This window comes from Parus major, chromosome 1 (assembly GCF_001522545.3).
Source record: "Parus major isolate Abel chromosome 1, Parus_major1.1, whole genome shotgun sequence".
Classification (NCBI taxonomy): Eukaryota; Metazoa; Chordata; class Aves; order Passeriformes; family Paridae; genus Parus; species Parus major.
Window position 1 is genome coordinate 104,559,959 of NC_031768.1, and position 23,966 is coordinate 104,583,924.

Consider the following 23,966-nt stretch of genomic DNA (forward strand, 5'->3'; position numbering starts at 1 on the left):
GCCTTGAGCAGAAGCGTTTTCAGTGGTGATGCTAAATACCTCTGACAGTTAAGTACTGAGGTGGAAGAATTGGTATTTCATAAAATAAGTGTAAAATATAGACTAAGGTACACAGAAGCTGTGGTAATTAAAAAATTAGAAACACAGTTCATACTTCCGGATGTGTTTTAGAACCTGAGGGGGATTTTTGTTACTCACCAATGAACCTTGTTTGTTACTATTGCAGAAAGTATTAGGAAAACAGAAATGTAAAACCAGGGTTTTTTTCATAGCAAGACGTCCAGTTTGTGATTCTTTCTCCTCTCTTCTCTTCTCCTCTCTCCTCTCTGCTCTCCCTTTTTTCCATTATTACTTTTTAGATTTTCCAACAGTATGTGGGAGTATACAGTTCAGCTTTCCTTAGCAAAGGTTTTGCTTTGAGTAAAGACAGTAAAAATCTGAGTCTTGATCTGGGTCAGGAGATATAGATATAGATATATAGATATATAGATATATCCACCCTAAGAACCATCATTATGATTGAGATTAATTCCAAGCAGACAATGGAAGAACTTCCAATGTTTTTGAATACATGTTTTTCATCAGCATGGAGGCTGTGTGACTCAAGTGTCTTTAGTCTTGATATGGAGAAAAAGTGGAAACAAAGCTTCCAAATCCTCATTCAATTCTTCCATTATCATTATATGAGCCACAAGGTGTTCAGTGGTCCTTCTGAGATGACTTAATTAGGATTTATAAATGACCACCATATCATACCATGAGACAGTACAAAACACTGTTTGTATCTGGCAGTTACCTTGCAATGAGTTAAAGAATAACCTGAAATGATTAGTTGAAATTCTTCAAGCACTTGGAGCTCCCAGCAGCGCATTACTTGTGTCAAAAGCTCCCATCCTGTCCTGCTGCTGAGCACATCTCATCTCACCTCACTCCAGCTTCATCCTACAGCAGCAGAGGGATGCACTCAACTAAATGACTCAGGCAGCAAGAAGGAACTGTTTCTCTATTTTCCTGTTTTTAAAGTTATTGTATCGTCTCTGAAACAAAATGATTGCTTCTGTGCTCATAAAATGTAAGAGTTTCTGCTTGTGAGGTTTGAATATGTGCAGCCATGATTTCACAAATCTTGCATTAATACCAGTTGTACCTACATATTTCTGCTGTCCAGTTGTCTCTCCATCTATAGCAGCTGAAAACTGAGGCTTTAGTACATCTTTAACTTTTTTTTTTTAAGAAACTTTTTTGTTGATTTTTCAGTTTACAAAGTGCTTATGTTGAGGAAAACTAGTAAATATAATATGTAATTTCTTCTTTTTTTTCTTTTTTTTTTCCTCTTCTCAGTGTACTATCCATCTTCTGGTTTATATTTATAGTTTATCATTTATTTTTACTTAATAGAAGAGAATACAATGTAGAGGGTTTTCAGCATTAATTCTTATTATGTGAGTTACTTATTTTCAGAATTATTTATTTCCATCTTGCTGAGTGTTTGGGAGAAACGACTTATCTGCCAGTGTGTGCAAGGAAGATAAAATGAGAGATTGTTCACTCCCCTAAAAAGACACATTATTTGTTTTATTTTGAAGCAACTGAGAACATGAGATGTAAATTAGTGTAGAAATGGTAATCTCCATCAGAAAAGTTAGATTTATCAAGGAGCATCAAAAGCAAAATTAAGAAATATGACCTGACTTATTGTATTAAACAATTTTCGGCCCACATACTGATGTCTCACTGAAAAAGTGCCCTGGGATTTGTTTTTACAAATTTTATTAAGTTAGGCATTATAGAATTGTCATTTGGACCACTGTGTGAGGAACTGCAGAAAGCACATAGAGGAGATTGTAATGATCTATTTAACTGATCAGCAGAAGGAGCCAAAGAAGTCTGATCATCCATCTGTGTGTGGGATCTGAGATCAGTTAATGGTCCAGACTCACCCAGGAGATCTATGGTGAACCACATAACTGGTTTTCATTTTGTACATTCCAGCGTGGTACCATAGAAGTGCTGTCCTATTACATATGATAATTTCAGTGTTTAAATTGCTAAATCTGGTTAGTACATCACTTTTGTGTTTTTTTTTCTTTAGATTATTCTTGTTCTAGTCTGTTATTTCCTACTAATGGCATAGAGATTGAAAGCTCACAGACCACTTTTCTCTTTTGTTCCCCTTACACTAACATGTCTAACATGCTTCATCTGTATTTAAGTTTGTGTCTTGCATGCTAATCAACTTTCTCAAGTCAGAAAAATCCATATTGAGTGCATTGCGATATCTGTACATTAAAAAAAAAGAGTATCTATTTTATAGAAGTAGAATTAATATTTGAAAGCCATGGAAAAGAGCAGTGATTGGCATTAAATTAATACTTCAAATCATGTTAAATGGTGTTGCATTATACAGTTTCTTGAATGACTTAAGGCTTCCAAGTTCTGTTTTTCCCATCCAACAGTCTGGGCTGTGTACCCTGGCAAGCTTTTCTATCAACCCTTCTTTGGGAGCTAAAATGAGAGTTAGCAAAATATCTTCTACCCTAATATCACATGGCAAATAATGGACCCCAGACACCCTTAGTGTTGAGATTACTGAGAAGATGTAACTTCTATCCCTACCTTTTGACTGTTTTGTCACTACATTTTTATTCCTTACTCTGAATTACCACATAGAATTTTTCTAAACCACCACAGCAATTTCTTCCAGTGGAAAGTTAAAATAAATACGGACTTTCATGTTTAGTATACATCTATGAACCACATACCTAACCATGATAATATCCACCTTTACAGTACAGGAAAATTCTACTCCTGAGGCATACTTTTGGCCAGGATTTTATTGCTGGCCAAGTCCAGGGTTCAGCCAACCTCTGCTTGGGGAATTTATCATGTACAAACCTATGGTAGCAATAAACTATGAAAATGAGAGTAAGGCTTTGCAACTGAAAGGCCCCTGCATAATTCCTGGTTTTCCCTGGTGTTGAAAAAGTGATTGCAGGGATATTATATGACTTAGGAAGTCTGACTTGTAATATATATTGGTGGCAATTTTACCTTATTATTTTGAAATGGGAATCTACCAGGGGCTTTAACTGTTATCTTTTTTTAATGTCAGTTCAGGTATCACTGTTTCTCAGTTCTGTAAACTGTGTCAACATGAATACTTCTCCCAATTGAAAAAAACAACAGGGAGTAAGCAGGAACATAAAATTATTTTTAGAAAATGCATTTTTAATTACTGAGCTGCTTAATTATTGAGCACTACTGAAAATATCCTGTGAACCTCATCACTATGCAAATGTATTCAGTTTTGGAAACAATTAAATGATAATAACACATTCTTTTTTCTTTTACAACATATTACTGCAATGAAGCTGTTACCTCTCAGTGTGCATTTTAATGAGTTTTAAGTAACATTTTAATGAGCTCAACATTACCATAAACCCAAGGATTAGACAAAATTGAATTTACAGGGAAAAGGAAAGGGTTCATTAAGAGTTAATTATATAGTTTAAGAAGAAATATAACTCATTTTATGATTTCACTTCAACCATGAATTCAGCAGTAGATCTATACTTATTAATAGGTGTAGAAATGCCATTATTATATTGACATAAAAACATGGGTCTGCACACTTCTGCTCAGGCTCCCAATGAAAGTTTCTGTATTGAAATCCCTGGGTCAACTTTGTTCTTATCCAGTTCATTATTACATCTGAGGAGAAAAAATACCAAGCTTTGTATTGCTGGTTTGTAATTCCACCTACTATTTTTATAAACACCGTGAACAGTGAAAGCAAAGTTTAATGGATTTACCATTGCCAGTAGGATCTGAAGGCAGGTTCTGAATAAATGTCTTGGATTTATTATTTTAAAAAGGACTGTTAGGGATTTGAATCCAAACTACCAGCTCTTCTGACATATCCCCTGTAACAGTGATGAATGTCTGCAGTCCAGGCTCTTGGATGCCCAGAAATCACAGGTAAATTCCCACATAGCACCTCTGTGCTGCCTGCATTTAAATTCAAATGTACATTCAGGTGTTGTTGAGATCCTGCATGACATGGATTTAAAGTGCTCATGTTCAGTAATTTTGGCTACAAACTGAATTTACTGCTTAGCCAAAGTTGGCATTTCTGTTTAGCCATTTGACAAAGGAGGGAGGGTTGTAGCTCAGTGCCCCCAGATGTTTGATTAGAAAAGATCGAGAAAACAAATCTTAAAATCTTAAGCAAAGTATTAGTTGTGCTGATTTAGTATAGTCTCTTATTCACAGGATAGCTCCATGATCTGCTATTTAAAAATAAATAAATTATTTCATTGATATCACAGCCTTTTACTGGAGTGAGGGAAGCCTCTGTGGGTGTTGAAAGCTTTCATGAGTTCCAGTAAAATGGAGCTGATCTCCTAAACCCTGCTCTTGAGTGGGAAAGAAAATTCTAGCCAGATGTCTCTTTGAAGGAGAAGAATCATGAACTGTGGCCAGCAATTCAGCCTGCAGGAGTTCTGTCACTCCTGCTTGGGCCAGACCCAAAGGTGTGTCCACCCAAGAGTGGCAGTTCTGGTCTCTGAGCTTCCAAATGTTAAGGTGAATAGGCAGACCCTCACTGGAAGGATGATTCCTTGCAACAGAAGCCAGGGTACTGCTGGCATTTGAAAAGGAAGCCTGATTAGCACCTTGGACTGAATAGGTGACAGGAAGAGTGAAGAAGAGCTATTAAGCAGGCAATAAATTGTGGATATGACAGAAAAAAGAGGAAGTGCCACTGGCTGTGTGAATATGAACCACACAGTACTAGACTTCCATCTGTTCAGCAGCAGGAATGTTTCCATCTCTTCTGAGTTGTTTCCAGCAGACCTGTCTATCCCTAAGGAAGGAAGAAAGCCCCTGCAAACAGAATTAAGTTGTAAAATCAGACATGTGCCAGCTATTGACTGGGCATTGTTTAGTGCCCTATGCTTTCTCTCCCAAAATCTCACCTCTTTGTATGAGTGTGACCACAGCCAGACATGTCGAATTCTTCAGAGAGAAACTGAAAATGTTCTACACCTACATCTGGAATTGTTCAGAAAAGGAGGAGCAGAGTTACAGAGGTCCTCCTCAAGGGAGAGTTTAATTCAATTTGCCTTAATTGAAGCTGCACAAGTGAACTACGGAACATTTCCAGTTCTTCTGGTCTCAGAGAAATCCCACAGCAAGCACTGGTTATATGAGCTATTGCATTTTATATATGCCTTATTCTAAATTGCTTAGTCTAAATATGAGGAAACATACTGCAGAGTTTAACAACACATTTTTCTTGCTGGAATATCTGCTTTAATACTACTATTCTCTCCTGGCCACTTATTTCCTCTGCTTGTAATAGCTTGTCATTCTCTCAGTTGTTTATGAATCTGGGCTGCGAACTGGGTCAGTAGAGTGATCTGGGTTAAAGATCCTCAGCAGCAGGAGTTGTTGCTTCTTTTTTTTCCCTTTTCTAATTGGCATGGAAGGAAATGTTTGTAGTACTTGGCCTAAAGTCTATCCCAGGTGAATACTGTGGTGGAGGCTAAAAATTCCCTCCATCCAATCCTGTCGAGTCTAATAATCTAATCTGCCCCTTTCAATATTGTGCTTTGTCTGTCATATGGTGCTTGAATATTTCATCTAGTTGTTATAGCTTCTTGCTTTCCAATGCAATCAAATATGACAGTATCTCTATAAATGTACACAGATTAACTGGTTTGTGGAGACTACAGACAGAGGTGCTGTGTGTCTAGTTAAACTCTACTAAGAAGGGAAACGAGCGACTTAAATGTACTGGCAGGTTTCTGTTTAAACCTGTTTAACCTTTAGTTATGGAATTTTGCCTGAGCTGGAGCAGAGTCTGTGTTACATTTGCAGTTGGAAGTGAGGTAAGAGGAAGAGGAATATTGTAAAATGGATTTTGTATTCTAATGTGGGATTAACAGAGGTCTTTCAGACCTTCAGAGGAATGTGAGCCCTTCGTAGGAAGGGCTGTTCCAGCTGTTGAGTAACTTAAAAGCTGTTTCTCAGGCACATCTCAAATTGCTGCTTTTCTTCTGTCATGGGGTGCATAGTTGTGTTGTGCTCTTTGTCAGTTTTCTCTTATTTTAAGGGAGTCAGCAGATCTGTAGTTACCCTGATTTTCTCTTGTACTGAACTGCCAGAGGATTATTCAGCACCAAGGGTTTAGAAAGATGTGTGGCACGTGGGAGCTTTATTTTATTGTGCTAGTTTCTTGTAGTCATTGGTTTTTTATTATGTAAAATTTGTTGTACGTGAAATAGCACTCTGGGACATTAGTCCAAAAAAAGGAAAAAAAAATTCACATTTATGGAGATCCCAAACATTATGGTGCTCAATGTTCAACAGTGTGAGTCTAACCCCTCAGTTGAAGGTCATTTGGAGTCTCAGGCACAGCACAGTGTGATTGGAAGCTGGAGCTGGACATCCAGGTTCTGGTCTCTCTCTGGCCGCTTAAGCTGCCCTTTCAAAATTGTTGCTTCAGGCTATTATGGCCAGTCTTTGCTCCTGCTTCTTTAATTTTTTTCTTTTCTTTCCTCTTACATCATGTAGTGAATAATAATAAGGGCAATGTGAACTCTTATGTTCTTCTTTACTTTTGAAAATAGTCTGAGAGTTATATTTTATATTGTATAGAATTAATTCCTTATACTATTTGAATAGATAAAAACTGAAAAAGTTTTGCTGCCAAATTACACTGGTTTCTTTGTTTTGCATAAAATCTCAAAATTGAGGTTTTCTTTTCATGTTTAGTCCATAGGAAACTGTTTTATCTAGATGTTTGTGGATTATTTACTAGTTGGTAATATGTTAACAGAACTCAAACTACTCCATCCTAAGAGCATTTTAATATAGGCTCTACTTATCACCTTGCTCCTTCTGTTTTTAGAGCTCCAGAAACTTCAATTTATTATGCAGAATGATGCAGTAACAAGTGACAGATAAATTCCTTTGCATTTGTCGAGATAGTATAGAAAATATATTATCTAACCTTTTTTTGCCCTTTGTTAAATTTGAAAGAATTTGAAATCCCTTTTTTGATGGAAGAATCCAATGACAAAACTTCAGAAATGACCCTTACATGGGAAGAAGGAAAAGTTTTTATTGTGTTAAGAGATGACAGAATAGAAGTTCTAAAGAGCAGTTTCTCTAGGCCATGCATCCCTATTTCTTAAATTTATTGAATATTATTAAAATAATCTTGAATTTTAAAAAAATGCAAACATAAGTGATAGAGGAATTTCAGGAGGTGGGGTTTTGTTGTAAATCCTTTCAGAGGGGGTGCATGGCCATGCTGACCGGACATGCCTCAGTTACAGCCATGTGAGCACATTTTATCCTTTTCTAGTTTCCATTCTGTATTTGCTGGGGCAAATTCTATAAGAAGTGGAAACCTTTGAGCCTTTCAGAAGGTTGATGACTGAAGGTCAGGCCCAGAAGGAGATGCTGCTCCTGAGCCTGTGTGCCATGACATGTCTGTTGGTGGGACAGTGCACGTGAGGCCAGCCAGGCTTATGGAGCCTGTTGAAATGGCATCTGGCAAGCACCCCAAAATGGCCCATTGACATGGGGACAGTTTGCAGGGTGGGAAGGAGGTGTCCAACAAGCAGCAGGTGGCTCCTGCTGGATTTGTGTACCGGCTGTGGATGCATCTCACGCTCCATGTCTGATGAGGTGTGGCTGCAGAGTCCCCTGTGATGGAGCTTATTGAGTAATACGTGCCTTTCTATGCCTGCTCAAATATCCTCATTTCCAGTCCTGACTTCTGAAGGGAGCAGCAGAGGAAAAAAAAAAAAAAAAAGAATCCTGTTCAAAAAATTGAATAGATGAGTTTCAGCTTATAATTAACAGAGAGAGCATGGTTGTGCATGGAGAAATGGAGGATGGATGGAACAGGATTCCTACGTTGGGCAACGGCCTGTTTTGTTTGATGCTTTGCCTAATGTGTCTGAAGTATAGCAGTAATGTGGCAGAGCCCCCTGCCAAGACTGGAAAGCATCCCAGCTGTTGTGTGTGTGTTGTGCATGTGTACACAAGAAGTTTATTAGAGGCTATTCACACTTCAGTGGAGCTCTGAGATTGCAGTCTGTATTATATTGGCTAAATGAAGCATGTAACATTCTATATTTCTCATACAAGAAATATTCATTCATTTGTATTCATTTTCATGATTCTCAGCTGCTCTTATTCCTTTGTTTTACCAAGGGCACATGTACATTTTAGGTGTTTTGGCTGGGCTTGAACTGGAAGCCCAGGGGACTGATGGAGTTAAAGTGGTTGTAGGAGAACCAGTTTCAGTTTGGAAACAGAAGAAATGCAATTGCTCAATGCTGTGTCAAACTCTAGGTAGCTTTCATTAGGTTGAGCACAGTGCTGCAGGTACCTGGCAAGTGCAACTTTTGCACTCACAACAGGAAACCTGCATGTTAATATACTGTAGTTTCTGAACCTCACTAATTAAATCTGCACTTTCTGGGGAATCTCTCTGCTGTACACACAGACTCAAAATGTACAGTGCAGTTTCTTGTGTGCTCTTCTCAACCACATGGTGAAAAGCTCCCACCAGAATTTTGTTTGTATATCAGTAACATCTGAGGGTTTTTTTGGATGACATTGCTTTTGAAAATTTTTATATATTTATAGTTATTTTAAGTTTCTTTTTCTGGTTGGTTGGCAACCAAAGGCAAACAGGCAAAGTCTAAACTATCCTTTTATGACAGTAGCCTAGGACATTGTAGAGTTTTAGGAATTAGGAATCTTCCTCTTTTCCTAAACACAGTCCTCCCTACTGCATTGTTGGGAGGGAAGCATAGTTGATGGGATTTAGAGTTTCTAGTGCTTTTAGTGAAATTTGTCCCATGTTCATGCTGAAAAAAAGATATGCTGGCATAAAAGTGACAGAAAAAGTGTCAGTTCAATTTTCATGTGGTGTTTCCTTAAACTGTGCTTGCTTCCACATCTGATATTCACATTAGTTGGTAAAAAAATAAGTCATTTTTTTATTTATGCAATGCCCATGGTTTTCTGACTATGTAGTCCATTAAAAGTGAAGATCATGTAAAAGCTATCTTCAGATCTGAGTTAAACTGCTAAGTGTCTAATCCTTGTTAAATCTGAAGACTTACAGCAGACCATGCACTTTTTAAAAGTTTGTTGTCTGTAATTATGGTATCGGTTCTTCTAGAAAGTCTCTGAACTTTAAGCAAGTAGTTGGGCTTTCAGTTTCAGTGAAATAAAACTCCTAGTAATGTGCCTCTTGTTCACATTAGCAATCTGTGCAGTGCATTCATCAAGACTGATTATGCTTTAAGAATAAGAAAAAGAAATCTGTTCTGTATCCCAGAGAAAATTTTTCAACGTATAACGTTGTATAGCTTTAGATTTCTGAAATTACTTAAATGTGGTCTTCAGGATATTTGCATTCATAAAGAATACTTGGTTATGCTTATTGCTTCCCTTTGCCTTTCTTGACTGTCAAAACACAGAGATGCTTTTGAAGATTTATAGCAGATGGGTAATGAGATTGCTGACTGTTAACTGCAGCATTCAGAATTTTCTGGTGAAAGGAGGTGCAAGTTTAAAAAAGGGAGAAGGTTATCAGGGATTCATTGCAGGCAAGACAGGTGATAGAACTTCATCTTCAATCAGAAGGCTTACACATAAATATGTTATGTTCTAAATTAGAAAAATCTCCGTTCTTCATGCTATCTAGTAGTAATATAAAATCTTTCAGAAAAAAAAAATTACGAGATGTCAGATTGCACTCAAGTGATCACAATGAATCACAAGAAAGGCGAGGAGATTATACAATTTTTCAGTAAGTATATTCAGGCTGTATTGCATATGCTTAATTCTGCCCAAATAGCAGCCTTTAAAAAATCAGAAAGAAATCATAAACTAAAGTCTGCAATAACTCTCACGTGTGTACCTGTGTAATTGTGGGAAAGGGAAAATAGGTTTGCAGTGCCCTTAAATGGGCTAGAAAAATTGCAAAGTCTGACTCCTGGCAGTGTGTGCTGTAAATAAGAAAGGAAAAAGTCTGTCTTCTTTTCTGACCTTTGTACAGTCAGCTAGTTGGGGTACACCTCAGAATGCAATTTAGAGGAGAGGCAAAAAGCCAGCTATCTCCCTCTGACTCAGTTTGGAAAGTCTCCTTACTTGTTACTCTCACTTCACCCACCTCAACACTGTAATGCTCTGTTCACCTGGTTTAATAAATTCTGTCTTTAGAAACAATACTTTTACATTCAGACATTAGTGTTCATCATAATTTTTGTATGTCTGTATCTGTGTATATGAACAGTTAAGTTGTAGAGGATGTGCTAGGGTTTTTTCCACATTTTTGTCTTTACTGAGGCCTGAGGATAAAAAGAACAAGCTACCTTGAGCTATAAGTACTGGGTAAGTTACTAAGTTCAGAAGCACATGAAATACTGAGTGAGAAAGAAGGATGAAGCCAAAGAAAGTTGCTGAATTGGCAAGGAAGAAGATTGTCCTTTTGTTTCTTGGTGCAGGCATATCCGTGTTGATCATTTCTTTGATTTCTAGGTACCCTACTAATCAAATGTTGTTGAAGCAACTAGACTCTTTGAAAATATCCTAACACCTCTGAAAATGATTCTCATGGACTCAGAGCTCCATTTTACTGAACATTTGAGTCATGGTATATTAACTAACGTTCGTGTCTGCTAGGCAGTATCAGTATCAGGAGATAGGCAGAGGATGAGAAAAACAAGGGGAAAATATAGCTCCTTATAATATTTTTTTTAAAGGTAGCAGCTTTTTCCTGGCTGCAGCTTTTTCCTGTGCACATGCAGAGGGAGCTCAAGAACTCCCTGAGAGTCTTGCCTAGGACTATTGCTGAGGTTGTTTGTTTTTGTTACAATCTTCCTTACAAAATGAGGCAGAGACTTGCTGAAACAAAGAGGTCAGGCAGCAGCATCTTCAAATAAAGTCTATTATTCTTCGCAAGGGAAGCTGTCTGTGACCCCTTGGGTTTTTTTCAGTCACCCTGTTTCAGCAGGTAGTGCTGGCTTGCTCAGGGACCATTTCAGCAGATCATACACATTAGTCAAGATCTAAAATACCTCCCTGCACCATATGCTTCCTAAAGTATAATAATCCTTTAATCTGCCCACTGCATGACATCTGGGCAGTTATTTGACTTAATAACTCATGTCGATTGTTCATATCAGTATGCATCAGAGAAGGGAAGTGCCAGAGCAGTGGCAGAGAGATGAGGATTTTGGAAAATGCCTGTGGGGAAGTGCCTTGGATCAGGGGAGACCTACCTGTGGTGTCGCAGGTGACCAAACCACCACCAATGTGGCTGTGTAAAATCTTTATATGAGAATAATATTATCTTGAGATAAAACAGAACAGGAGGGGGAAGATGAACTACCAGGACCCAAGTTACAGAAGTGCATTAATATTTACTCGATATCTCTTTATACCCTCTAGTCAGCACAACAGATGTAGCTGTATTTTAGGACATTATAATTCATTGAAAAAGGCAACAAAGATACTCTTTCCCTCCCTCCTGTCCCCGGTAATTTCAGATGTTCGCCGTGCACACAGAGGGGGAGGAGGTAGAGAGACAAGCGCTGGTGGGAGAAGAATGCAATTATCCCAAAGCCTCCTGACGGGCATCCACTTCTTCCTTCCAGCTTAGCTGCTCTGACCACAGGCTGGGGGCTCGTGGGACATGGACCAGATTGAAAAAGTGGAAGCAGACAGATGGTTATTTGTAATCATCATGTAAATGTAAATCCTATAAAAATGTTTTCTTTCTAAGGGCCTGAAAGCTGGAAAGAAGGATTAAGGCATGGATATCTAGCCTAGAATAATTTTGACCCCACCACCTTTCCTCCTACCCCATAAACATCGTGGCTTTATCTCCACTTCCTTTAAACAAATTGCTGGAACCTCAGCCGAGGAAATTAATTCAGTTTCCATGTAATTCCCTGAGTTTATGAGCATCAGTTTGACCGAGGGCTGGATTTGGGCCTAAGCTGGCAGGTGCTGGTTAGCAGCTGCCTTGGGAGCGGGGCCTCCTTTTTGCTCCTTTCCCCCTCATGCCTCGCTCTGGCAGGTGCGTGCTCCGTGTGTTTATCCCATTGCTGGATGTGCTCCCTTTCCCTGGTGACACTCCTGGCTACCTGGAAATGGCTGTACAGGGCTTTGCTGCCTTAAAGACTGCCGTGACTGCTCGCAGACATCTATCTTGTTTGAGCAGCATCAGCTTGTTTGAGCCATGAAGAGGCCGATCAAACTTTAATTAACTTTTGTCCGGGGTGCCATCATAGGCTGTGTGTATGCTTTAGCTGCTCTTTGCAGTTCTCCAGTCCTTCAGTGCCTTTTCAGACAGTGGGGTTCTGCCATCTGGAAGCTTTTGTCCTTGCAAGGCTTTGCCTTTTGAGACGTGGGGGTGTTTGTGCTGCCGTCGGGCTGGTAAAGGGGAGCAGCCCCTGAGGTATGGCTGTGCTGAAGTTTTGGGCTGGCATGCAGTGTGGGGGGCACTTTTTGGCACCCCGTGTTTAGTCATAAAACCACAGAAAGGTTTGGCTTGGAAGGGACTTAAAGATCACCTATGGGCAGAGACACCTTTCCTAGGCCAGGTTGCTCAGAGCTCCACCTCAACTGGCCTTGAACACTTCCAGGGACTGGACATCCAGAACTTCTTTTGACCTTGTCACCCTCACAGTAAAGAATGTAAGGTAACACCCAAAAACGTAGGGAAACACCCATGCAAGCACAAAATGAGCTGTGTGTAAAATTAAAAGTAAAGCAATTTGCTTTTAAGAGGAAGAGGAGGCTGGTGACAACATAGTGCTGCTTGTTAAATTTTAAAACATTAGTATTTGTGCCCTGCCAAAAGAGCCCTGAGGATGGCTGGCTTCTCAAGTGAACAAAAGTCTTTTACCTGTGTGTGGAGAGGCTGGTCTGCTCAGGCACACTAATAGTCATTTGGAAGTAGCCAGCAATTGTGGATAATTGGCTGAGGAATATTCTGTAGCTCTCAATCATTTTTCTGTTTTCGCAGATGATTTTACCATTAGATATGGTGAGTGCACTAAGCTGTGCTGCAACTTTTCAATTTACTGTTCCAATAGTATGAACTCAACTTCCAGCTGATGGTTCTTCCTTCTGTGGCTTCCTGTGCCACTCCAGGAGGAGAGCCAAGCTCACCAGCTCATGCTCTGCCCTCCTCTTCCCTGCCCCCTTTCTCTTGGGGTGATATTTGGATGTTCTGGGGTGACTGGGCTGATCAGATTAACATCTGTGCTTTATTTCATTGTTATTAGATAGCATTAAAATACTGAATCACAGGAATGGCAGCCTGTGCCCTTAGCTCTTTACCTTGTTTCTCCCTCTGCTTTTATTCTTTGTTTTCCCTTCCTTTACCTGTTTTTTTCTTTTTCGTCTCCCTAAAGTTAGTGTTTTCCCTCTTCCTCTCGGAGTTATTTTCTCACTTTAATTTTGTAATTCATGCATTTTTCTCTTATCTTTGCTTTTCTGTCATTGCTTTATTTTTTCCCTATTTCTTTTTTCTCCAGCCTTCTTTTTTCCCCTCCAAAACAGAGAATGCTTTAGATTGAAATGGTGATATATATCTATTCAAGATTCACATATGTGCTGAGGTACTGAGCAAGATTAAGCAAAGCCTGTAGCATCAATTTTGTCTTCTATTCAAGCCAGTTTTGCAGTGAGACTTTGGGTAAAGGAATGTGATAAAATCAAATCACCTCTTAGCCTCATATTCTGAGGCTGATTGGAACCTAACACAGTTGCTGGGATGATTCAGAGAAAGTTAATGTAATTTGCTGTGTATCACTGCAAGAAACTGTGTTTGTCAGGTTCATACAGCAGTGTGAAATGTTCAAGGAAAATGCTTTCCTTAACATTTCTGCCAGGAGTTAGGAGTCAGGAATATAAAACCATTATAGGGTGGGATCTGCTGATTTTCTGGGGATTTTCCACTAATGGATTTGCACTGAAGTTCAGTAATTGCAAGTAGGATCAAGCCAATAAAAATAATATTTATCTTGTGTGTAATAATAATAGCAGAAATTAATTTTTATCTATTTGCCATTTATACAAATGTGGGCAAAACATTGTCTAGAAGATTTCTAGACTTTTTCTTCCTGTGTGTCATAGGGATCACAGAGACACATGAAGCTACTTTCCTAAAAACCCTGATTTCCTAAGACTTTTTTCTGGTTCTTTCCCTGACATTCCCATGATATTGACTTTCTTGGGTTTGCAAGATGTTGTTCTGCCAATAGTACAATATGATCTTCATCATACTAATTCTGTGCTTAAATTATTTCTTCCACTTGATCTTGAAGTTATATAAATTCCATTTCTATCAGTTTGATTATTGTGAATCAGAAGGTTTGTATTATTCAGAAATATTTGGGGATTGATTTTTTTGTTGTTTATTAGGTGTGTCACCTAAGAAGACTACGGGTTCTTGTCAGAGCTGCAGTTGTTGCCAGCTGCCTCCTGTCACATTTATTTTATGCTTCAAGAGCGAGACCTAAATAGTCACTCTTTTTTTGTGTGTGTGTGTTAGAAAAGGAATTAACTTCCAATTAATCCCCTCCTTCCTCTGGGATCTACCTGTGTATCCCAAAATGCAGAACAATAAAAGTTACCTCCATGTCATTTTGAGTGCCAGATATATACAGCCCACTCACCTCAGACTATCCAGAGACCAATTCTTGTATGTATTAATCATATTTTTCTTCTGGCTTATTACAGAAGAGAAAAATATTCAGTTCCAAATGTTAAAATGGGGCACGTTTTATTAACATTGAAAGCAGTAAATTATCTCTGCTTATGAAATGAGACTGAGCAATTTCTGCTGAACTCTTCCTGACTTGCCCCTTCACTAGGATACAGTGTTTTCTAATTTCTCAGAGGGCCCTGGTTCCATTAAGGGCGAGAACTCTTTTAAAGCTGTAATGAAAGCCACGCATAGCTGAAATTCAAGGAGGGGAAATGCCCTAAATTCTATTTCAGTAGCTCATCTAGAGCTATTTTCAGTTTTATGTTTATAAGAATGTCAATTAACCTAGAGACTAGGACACACATGGAAGAATAAGGATGAAGTGAATATCATTCTAAAACACTGAAGCCGGCTAGTTGGACCTAATCCTTTACAGAAGCTTGATTTACATAAGAAGCTGGCCTGTGTTGCCTAATTTAGTTCTCAAACAGCTTGGTGATTTAAATGCTCTTTTCTTTTCAATGTAGTGGGATAGGGCTGGTCAAGGTGTCAAAAATATTAGAACTAAAAATATAGAAGGAAGAAATAAATATGTTGGAAGTACATTACTACCAGTTTTATTTCTCTGACACCTTTCAGAACTGGTGACCATTTTAGCATGTATGTGCCAGAAATGCAATAATAACAGTAATAATGTCAATGCCCTTAGCCAAGGTGTAACTCTGCAACTCAGTATTAGTTCTGTCCCTTTTTTACCGAGATTCTGCTGGAGTTGGAGACCCAGACAAGGCAGATATTCAGCAGGTTGTTTTCTGCCATGAAAAGAACTCAACATCCAACCTGCAGTTCTGCTTTTGTAATGGTGGAAAGTGGTCCTGTCAAGGTTAAGATGAGTAATGGGTGCTACATGTCTTTGTAACTTAAATACAGAGCAGTGTTCTTATCTGGAAAGGAAAAAACCAGGAAAACAAAAGCCCTGTTTGTGAAGTCTGCCTCCACTGGATGAAAGGGCATATCTGCCCAGCCTCATTTTTGAGATCTTTTACAGTCAATATAAGAAGCAAAGTCATCACCTAATAATGGTTGAGACTTGTTTGTTCAATAGTTTAATAGTATATGTTTCTACTTTTTTTTCCCCTCCACTTACAATGCCGTCACTTCTGTTAATTTTTTTTGCCTCTTTCCTTCATTTATCGCTTCAGTGCTGCGGGATGACTTCCGCCAGAACCCTACGGACGTGGTGGTGGCAGCTGGAGAGCCTGCAATACTGGAGTGCCAGCCACCTCGAGGGCACCCCGAGCCCACCATCTACTGGAAGAAAGATAAAGTCCGTATTGACGACCGAGAGGAGCGGATCAGTGTGAGTACAGCCCAGGTGGATTTTTATCTCTATGCACAGGGCCCACACCTGAGCCCAGCAGAACTCACACAGCCTTATGGCCTTTCCCATAGAGGTTTGTTGTCATTCTTGGCAGTTTGTCTCTCTGAGCTTTCCCAAATGAGGGGGGAAGGCTCCTGGTCTGCCTCTCCAACTTGAGGTTCTTTGAGGGTTGGTTTGTAAATCCAGTGTAACAGAGGTCCATCAGAGCTGGAGATTCAGTCGTAGGAGGTGCTCAGTTAGATAAAGGACTTAGTGGATATCTTTGACCAATTTTGTTTTACCTTTTCTACATCTCAGTTCTCCAAACTGAAAATATCAGAGAGGTGTTTATATGTAAATTCAGCCCAATCTATGAGGAGGACAAATAATCCCTGGGGGAAAACCCAACATCTTAGAATGATACCAGTAATGTTTTAGTTATTGCGGTGGTTTGGATGTGTCTAAACGGAAGCCAGAGTCATACTCTAAAGAATTAAGGTTCCTGAAAAGGAATAAATGTTGAGCAAATGAGTAGCAGTGGTGGAATTCTGTGGGTGTTCATTTCTTGTACTGAATGAAAAAGGATCCAGCAGAAATATTTAACTTATCAAGTAATTAGAGATAAATCATGGTCTGTGCAAGCAAATGGGATAAATTAGGGGGTGGGAACATGTTTCATTCCTTATTTTTACATGCTTAGCTTTTTTCCATTAATATTTATTCAATAAAGTTTCATGTTTTATGGAATTATTCAGTGCTGACCTTACTCAACATGAAGTACTATCAGGAAGCTTGTTAGTGGCTCTGGATGCCGAAGGAATTATTCCAAGGCAAAGAATCTGAGCTGTTGCTGGTTTTGGACCAGGCTGTCAATACCAGGGTCTACCTAAGAGTAGAAGAGCAAAGAGTGGCAGAGAGCTGGCTATCATTCTCTGACTCTCAAGTTTCTTTGGTTAAATTCCCAGCTTATTCTGAAGCACCCTGTTGTCTAACCTTTGACACTGTGACTTCACAAGCCACAACTTTTTACTTTATTTCTTTCAATTACCCTGCTCTTTCACTCTGCAAGCACCCTTTATAGCCAAGAAAATATTAAGTGTCAGGTGAATTCCCAGTTTGGGCCAGATTCAGTCTGTTTGCCTCAACAAAAAGAGGAAAATCTGTCTTTATTAGTGATCAAGGAAACTGTTCAGACACCAGTAAAATAAAATTAACTAAATAAAACTAAGTCAAATTGCCTTTTATTTTCAGAGAGATGTCAAGAGTGCTCTACATATCACCATGCAAGAAATAAAAGTATTCTGTACTGCCAAGAGGCAGCAAGAAATGTAATCTTTGAAATATAAAGAATCTAATGAAAACCAAAGGAATAAAATCAAATGCAGATGAAATTAGTTGCAAATTGAAGTCAGCGGGATAAAAATGTGTTCTAGAACAGCTTAAAGATATTTAAATATATAATTTTAAAGCTATAAATATATTTACAAACAAAAGTTTAGCATGTCTTGGTTGTGGAACTTGTTGCCTGAGAAGGTAGCAGTTTTTCTGATGTATTTTGTTTACCTGAAGTTAAAAAAATGTTCCTTGTGTCGAAACAGATCCGTGGTGGGAAGCTGATGATCTCCAACACCAGAAAAAGCGATGCAGGAATGTACACGTGTGTGGGGACCAACATGGTGGGGGAGCGCGACAGTGACCCTGCAGAGCTGACTGTTTTTGGTAAAGAGACCCCTACTTCTATTGCTTTTTCCTTACAAATGTAGCATGAATTACCCTGGGTGGCTCATCAAAACACAAGACAAAGCAGCAAAATGCAGCAGTATTGCTCAAGAAGCATTTCACAGCTTCAGAAAGAGATCAGGTTTTAAAAGCTGCAGTTTATAATGTTGGAGCTGTGGTGGCTCAACATTCTCCTTCTCAGCTCATAGTTTCAGTCTGACCATTTTGCCCCAAAGTCTGTATGTTAGATGCATAACCAGAGATGTTATTGCAGGAGAAGGCTCTCCCTCACAGAATGGCCAAATGTAATTAAGCTGCTTCTATTACAGTTGATGATGCTTGCTTACCAGAGATTTAGACCAGGATTGCCTATTTAAATAATTCCATATTCCTGAGAGCTTGTGAAATCAAACCTTTGTAGGATAGCACAAAAAACCTCACTTGATCAATAAAGCATCATTGGAGACAATTCCAAAATCAAATTTTTGAATATATATTTTGGCATTCATTTTTAAGAGGACCTGAAACAGCTTTTCCTCCTGTAAGCCAGGACAGCATTTAGATTTTTGGTGCTGCTGAATGAATTAAAAATAAGTAAGTTTCTTTTGTGAAAGAACTTTTGGACCTGATGGACAACACAAGAAATTGATTGTTAGGAGCACTTGCCTCATGGTTAGGGTCCAAAGCAAGAACAGAGTAATACCCCAGCCTAGAGCTGGATCCATCCTGCTCACAACTGCATAAGAAGGGAAGCCACAAAATCATGCTGTGGTACATCCTACAGTCGTGGGTTTGTAGGAATTAGTCAAGAGGTTCTGAGCAAACAAAGGAAGATCAATAAGGGAAAAAACCCTCACTGCTAAGGAAAACATGTCTATGCTGACAAAAGAGAGAGAAATAGTGTTAATGTTCCCTCCTGCTACACCTCTTTGATATCCTTGATACAGTATTGAAATTCCAAACAAAACCCTTTGAAACCCCAGAGAGACTTTAAATAGAAATCCTAAGGTCCTTTGTGAAGCAGATGCTCCAAATTTTTTCACCTTCTGCCTACTAGGGTGGACTGGAAACCCAGTCAGGCATATTGCCAGCTCTGTGTTTGCATGTATGTGTAATTCAACATTTGTATATCCACTTAAAAAGAATATATGCATTATGTAATTCACAAAAGGCAGAGAAAGATTTTTACTAGGCAAGATTCATTAATTTCTGAGGATATGCTGATTTCCAGCTTTTCAAGACTGAAAATATTTCCACTCCAACTGGTTTGTTGTGGATTCCTGGAAAGATGTGGCTTTTAAAGACAGAACTATTATACCTTGCAAAAAGAAACCAAAAAAAAAACAGGAAAAGGATCTCTGTCAAATTATTATGCCCTTTCCAGCCAATCTGTTAGAGCTGTAGCTTTATACAGATGCAAAAGAGACATGACATATCTCCTTCATCAGTTTAAGTACTGCTAATCTCTGGTAATACTCCCTGTGGATAGCAAGCAGATTGCAGTCCTAAACTATGAAGCCTTAAGAAATCCTTAAGAAAATAATTTGTTAAAAAGCATTGAACTGTAGGAATGAAAACTGAAATGTGCATGTAATTTCATATCCTGCAGAGCTATGAAATATATTAGGTTTGTCTTGATATGTAAAATAATACATAGACAATTACAATGCTCTGATTTTTTTACAGGGTATAATCATAGCAATAAACTTGCAAAATACAATAAAACTATTTGATGAATACTGAACAAATCAGCAATAAATGAAATTAGATATTTTAATCCTTCTTAATTGTGTTAGACTAGCAGAAGAAAATTGTATTTAAAATTCCCTATAGCGGTATCTTCCTATCTACATTTCCCCTTCTATCTGGGTATTCCCAGATACCTCCCCACCTTCCTTTTTGCTGTTCAAGAATAGCTCAGCTCCTGCTGTCTCTCAAGATGGTTTGGCTGCCCAGTGCCCATTTCCTGGCTGCCTCCTGGCCCTGAATCTCTATGTTGGTGCACTGGGCTTGCTGTAACATCATGTCCAGGGTAGTCCTGGTCCTCTCCATACAAAAGGAGGGGACTTGCCCGTGCTTTCCAGCAGTTGTATTCCATTCCTGGACTCCAGGCAGCAGCCCATGTGTGAGCAAGGATGTGCACACTGACTGGAGAGCGTTATCCATGATGTTTCCAGGAAGCAATGTATCTACTGGACAGTCCAATCACTCTAAGTACTCAAAATAAATCAAATAAATCCAGAGACTCTGGGAAACATCAGATTGGCTCTGTGTGTTCAAACTGGCTTCACTGAACCCAGGCAAAACCACCAGGATCGTATAGTAGGTCCACAGCCCTCCTCTAATACAACTCATGGGTCTGAGGAACATGGGAATACTGCAATTGGTGATGAAAAATGTACTAGAAATGCTTATATGCAATTTGTGTGCCAAACTTTATCTGCTTGGAACATATTTGAAAATGGACAATTAAAAAAAAAAAGAGATCTTGACTGAGAGACTTAGAGAATTTTAACAGGAGACTGGCAAACCTATAGGTATTCTGGAAAGGAATGTGTATTAATTATATACATTCCTTTCCAGAATCATGGTCATGTCTTCAGTCATGTCTTCATTCCTTTGCCTAATAATAACCCTCCAAACCCTTTCCACAGTATGAAGGGAGCCTTAGTAAAAACATTATGTAGGAAAAGGAGCTGTTTCATACTAAGTTCTCGAATCTTTCCAGAAACCATCTACTTGTTACTTTTGGCTCTCCAAGTTTTTCTGTAATACCTGAAGTTAACTTCTGCATGTGACTTGTGACAGATCTCTGGCTCCCTGTACAGTAAATTTAGCTTGAGGCATTGCCTCTGGAAAAACTGAGTCAGTGTGGTGGGAACTGATGGCCCAAGGGGAACAGCATGGAAGCCTAGCCTGAAAGATTGCACTTTTCCTGAGTTTAGAAACAGTAAAATAAAATGGGCCATGAGAACCTTGGGAAGCAGTAGGGGGAGAAAATAAAATTTTCCTATATGCAGAATATGTCCACTTGGCTAGGTACCCATTCAATAACTTTTACTGAGAGATAGTTATGAGTAATACATGTAGAACTTCCACATTTTTTTCCAAGCTTATCTGCATAGGAAACATTGTTTTCAACATTTAGGCACTCTTTACAGTATACCGGTAGTGTCAATGCAGATTGTTCCCATGTCATGATTCTTCTATTAGCAGAAAATTGACAAGATTTCACAGTAAAATACCACAAATATCATACAGCAGTGCTATCCAAAAGTGTGTTTTGAATAGTGACGAAGATGCACTACATTTTGTTAGTCATCTTTTTCAAGCATTATTGGTAGTTTTTGCCTTTACGAGGCTCCAAGGTGTAATCTTGGTGTAAAGCACAAAGACAGGGTCTGTCACAGTCTTAAGCTGCACTTTAAAGGAAGTTAATAACCTCAGTCCTAATGTTCACAAAAAGAGGCAGCATGGGACTTGATTATTGTGTGTGCACTATTCTAAAGGGCGATTTCCGAAGTGTAAGTGATACAAATTAGGCTGCATTGCTTGTCTTTGGGCTCATAGCCCTTGGCTGAACAGAATTAAAGCAAGATGCAAAACAGAAACAGTTTAATTCCAATTTGTAAGAAAGCTTTGTTTGTAAATACATAATATGGAGCCAGAAATTAAATAAAGAAGAAATTACTCCTTAAGATAACCTTTATCATTTTGTCATGCTACTTCACCGTTCTGAGATAAGTTTTCAAGTGGTTTTAAGTCTTTCATGCTCTTTTATTTCCCTTTGCACTTAAAATAGCATGTTTGAAGAGAATGTACAAAGGTATATCTTGTATATTGATTCTAAAGCTCAGTGAAATCAATGAAAGCCTTAGTATATCAACTTCAAGAGACTGGCATCAAGCAGTGGAAAAAGATATATTTAGAAGAGCCTCAAAAGAATATAAAGCATAAGTAGGAAGAGTACAAAAATATCTTTAAAAGATAAGTCAATTTGGACATATTAAAGATTGGTTTGGATTAATCTTTGATTTTATCTTTGGTATCTGAACCTTTTTTCAGCTAATAAGGTCCTGTGGGATGAAGAGGTATTTTTGTCTGATGCTTGAGGAAGTATTTGTGTTTGATGTTCTGTAGATATTGTCAGGCTGAAAGAGAAACCCTAGTTTCAGAAAAAGTGTACTATGATGACATGGCATTAGAAGAAAAAAATGCCCAAAATCCCTTTAATGAAGACATTGTGCACCATTTTATTTTCTTGAGCTCTGCCTATGTGAAAGGCCTTAGCAGAGTCTTGACCCATTGTATCCTGGAAAGCTTTCCCAGTCACATGGAAAAATCTGCCAAAACCAGGTATACATTCATAGGTCAAGAGAGGGAAATCAGCAGTGTGTATTTTGTTCCTCAAATCAAATCTTCTCCTGGTTTTCTTCAAATCCCTGTGTTTTCCACTTGCAGTCTACTTGTAGCAGTTTGCAAAAAGCCAGTTTAACTTTAGAATATTTGTTATCCACTCATACCAAGTTGTTATAGGATAATGATACAGCTCTGAAAAACCTCTCTGATTTTGCCCCAAAGTCTGTATGTAACAATCAGTAAAAACTGTAATTAACATGATTGTAGATGTATAAAAAAAGAGAAAACCACTAGCAACTGATAACATTCATTTTACTGCATTTGTCTCTTACTGGTGTTCCCCGGCTGTACTGTCCAAGCTCATCACACCTTGGGTGCTGCTCAGTGTAGGAGTTTGCAATCACTACACAAATGCTTATTTCTCAAATGAAAAAGGGAAAAGTGCCTAAAAAAGATGCAGTAGAAGGTTATCTATAAATGTAAAACCACCTGCTTTTGCAACTCTATTTTCATTTATTTGGCCCACATGGGTAAGTTTAGTTAGAGCGTAATATCCTGTCGTCTTCCACATGTTCTTTCTTTGGCAGAGAGTTTTACTTCATCCAGATCACATTGCATTTAATGAAATATCTCTTCTATTGACAGCATTCTGAAGTGAAACTTACTTCCCACCATCTAATGTTTCATTTTTTTCCCTTTTGATTAAGAATGCTAAAGTGCAAAAAGCTTTTAAATGTAACTATTTGCTATTAAACCCCTCCCCAAAGCCTTTTGTGTTCTACTACTCTTTTTAGAGCACAAAAACATTTTAGAAAAGCGATGTCTTCTCTCCAGCAAAGACAGAGAAAACAAGAGCAATCCTAAATCAGATTGAAGCTCTACATTATGAGGGCCATCAAATCCCTCACTCCAGCAGTTTCCTCAGCAGAGAAAATATATTAAGGTAGTTAGGATCATTTTAATTAGATTGAGGCCCCATATGTGGCTGTCTAACTTTTTGAGGAGCAGGGAAAGGGCAATAATACATCTGAAGGTCATCTGAGTCTCCCTAATAGACTGTGATACTCAGACCATTTGTTAAATATGGGGAAAATTGGGTTCTGAGGTTAACTTGTGTCAGCACCCAAAGCAAGGAAAGCATTTTGCCATTTCTGGCTCAGATCTGTGGGTTTCCTTGCAGCACATACCTTAAGCACTGCAACAGATTGTAGGTGTGTGTCCAGATCACATTAACAATCCCCTTTTATAACTGCAAGCAAAGTTTATTCTGAAGTTATAAAGGTCACCCTAGTAATAGCATGACTGGCTGACATGACATATAACCATGACCTATTTTATAGTTCTCTTCAAAGATTTTTAATATTCATCAGAGAAAGTCTGGGAAGTGGGTACTTTATTTACTCAGTGAAAGCTTATAAAATAGGTATATTAAAATTTTTATACATGCCTATGATTTTAATTTATCACCCTTTCTTGTTGTTTCTCAAATATATTGTGCTCTGGATGCTGTTGACAGAGTAACAATATTTAATTATAGCACAAGGCTTTATTTATGGGCAAGCCATGTCAGAAGAAAAAATATGAAAAAAGATTTTTTTTTCCAAGATTAGCTCTGAAACTAAATTTGACCTGGCTGTGCAAAGAAACCTTCTTTATTTAACATGCTTGGGCAAGCAGTGCTCTGTCTCCTGAGAGATTAACATTGTAAGCAAGTTATGCAGGTGACTCAAATCCAGCTAATCTCACATAAAGAATGTTAATTGCACTGGCAAT

At 38.5% G+C, this 23,966-nt stretch overlaps 1 protein-coding gene across 9 annotated transcripts in view; it reads left to right on the forward strand.

The window, feature by feature from the left end:
• ROBO2 (roundabout guidance receptor 2) overlaps positions 1-23,966 on the forward strand; it is an 867,116-nt gene that overhangs the window by 701,636 nt on the left and 141,514 nt on the right. For all 9 annotated transcript variants that reach the window (XM_015636755.3, XM_033518494.1, XM_015636762.3 and 6 more), the window contains exons 3-4: positions 15,958-16,115; positions 17,714-17,834. In XM_015636755.3, the coding sequence (XP_015492241.1) occupies positions 15,958-16,115; positions 17,714-17,834 (279 nt within the window). The remainder of the gene's footprint in view (positions 1-15,957; positions 16,116-17,713; positions 17,835-23,966) is intronic.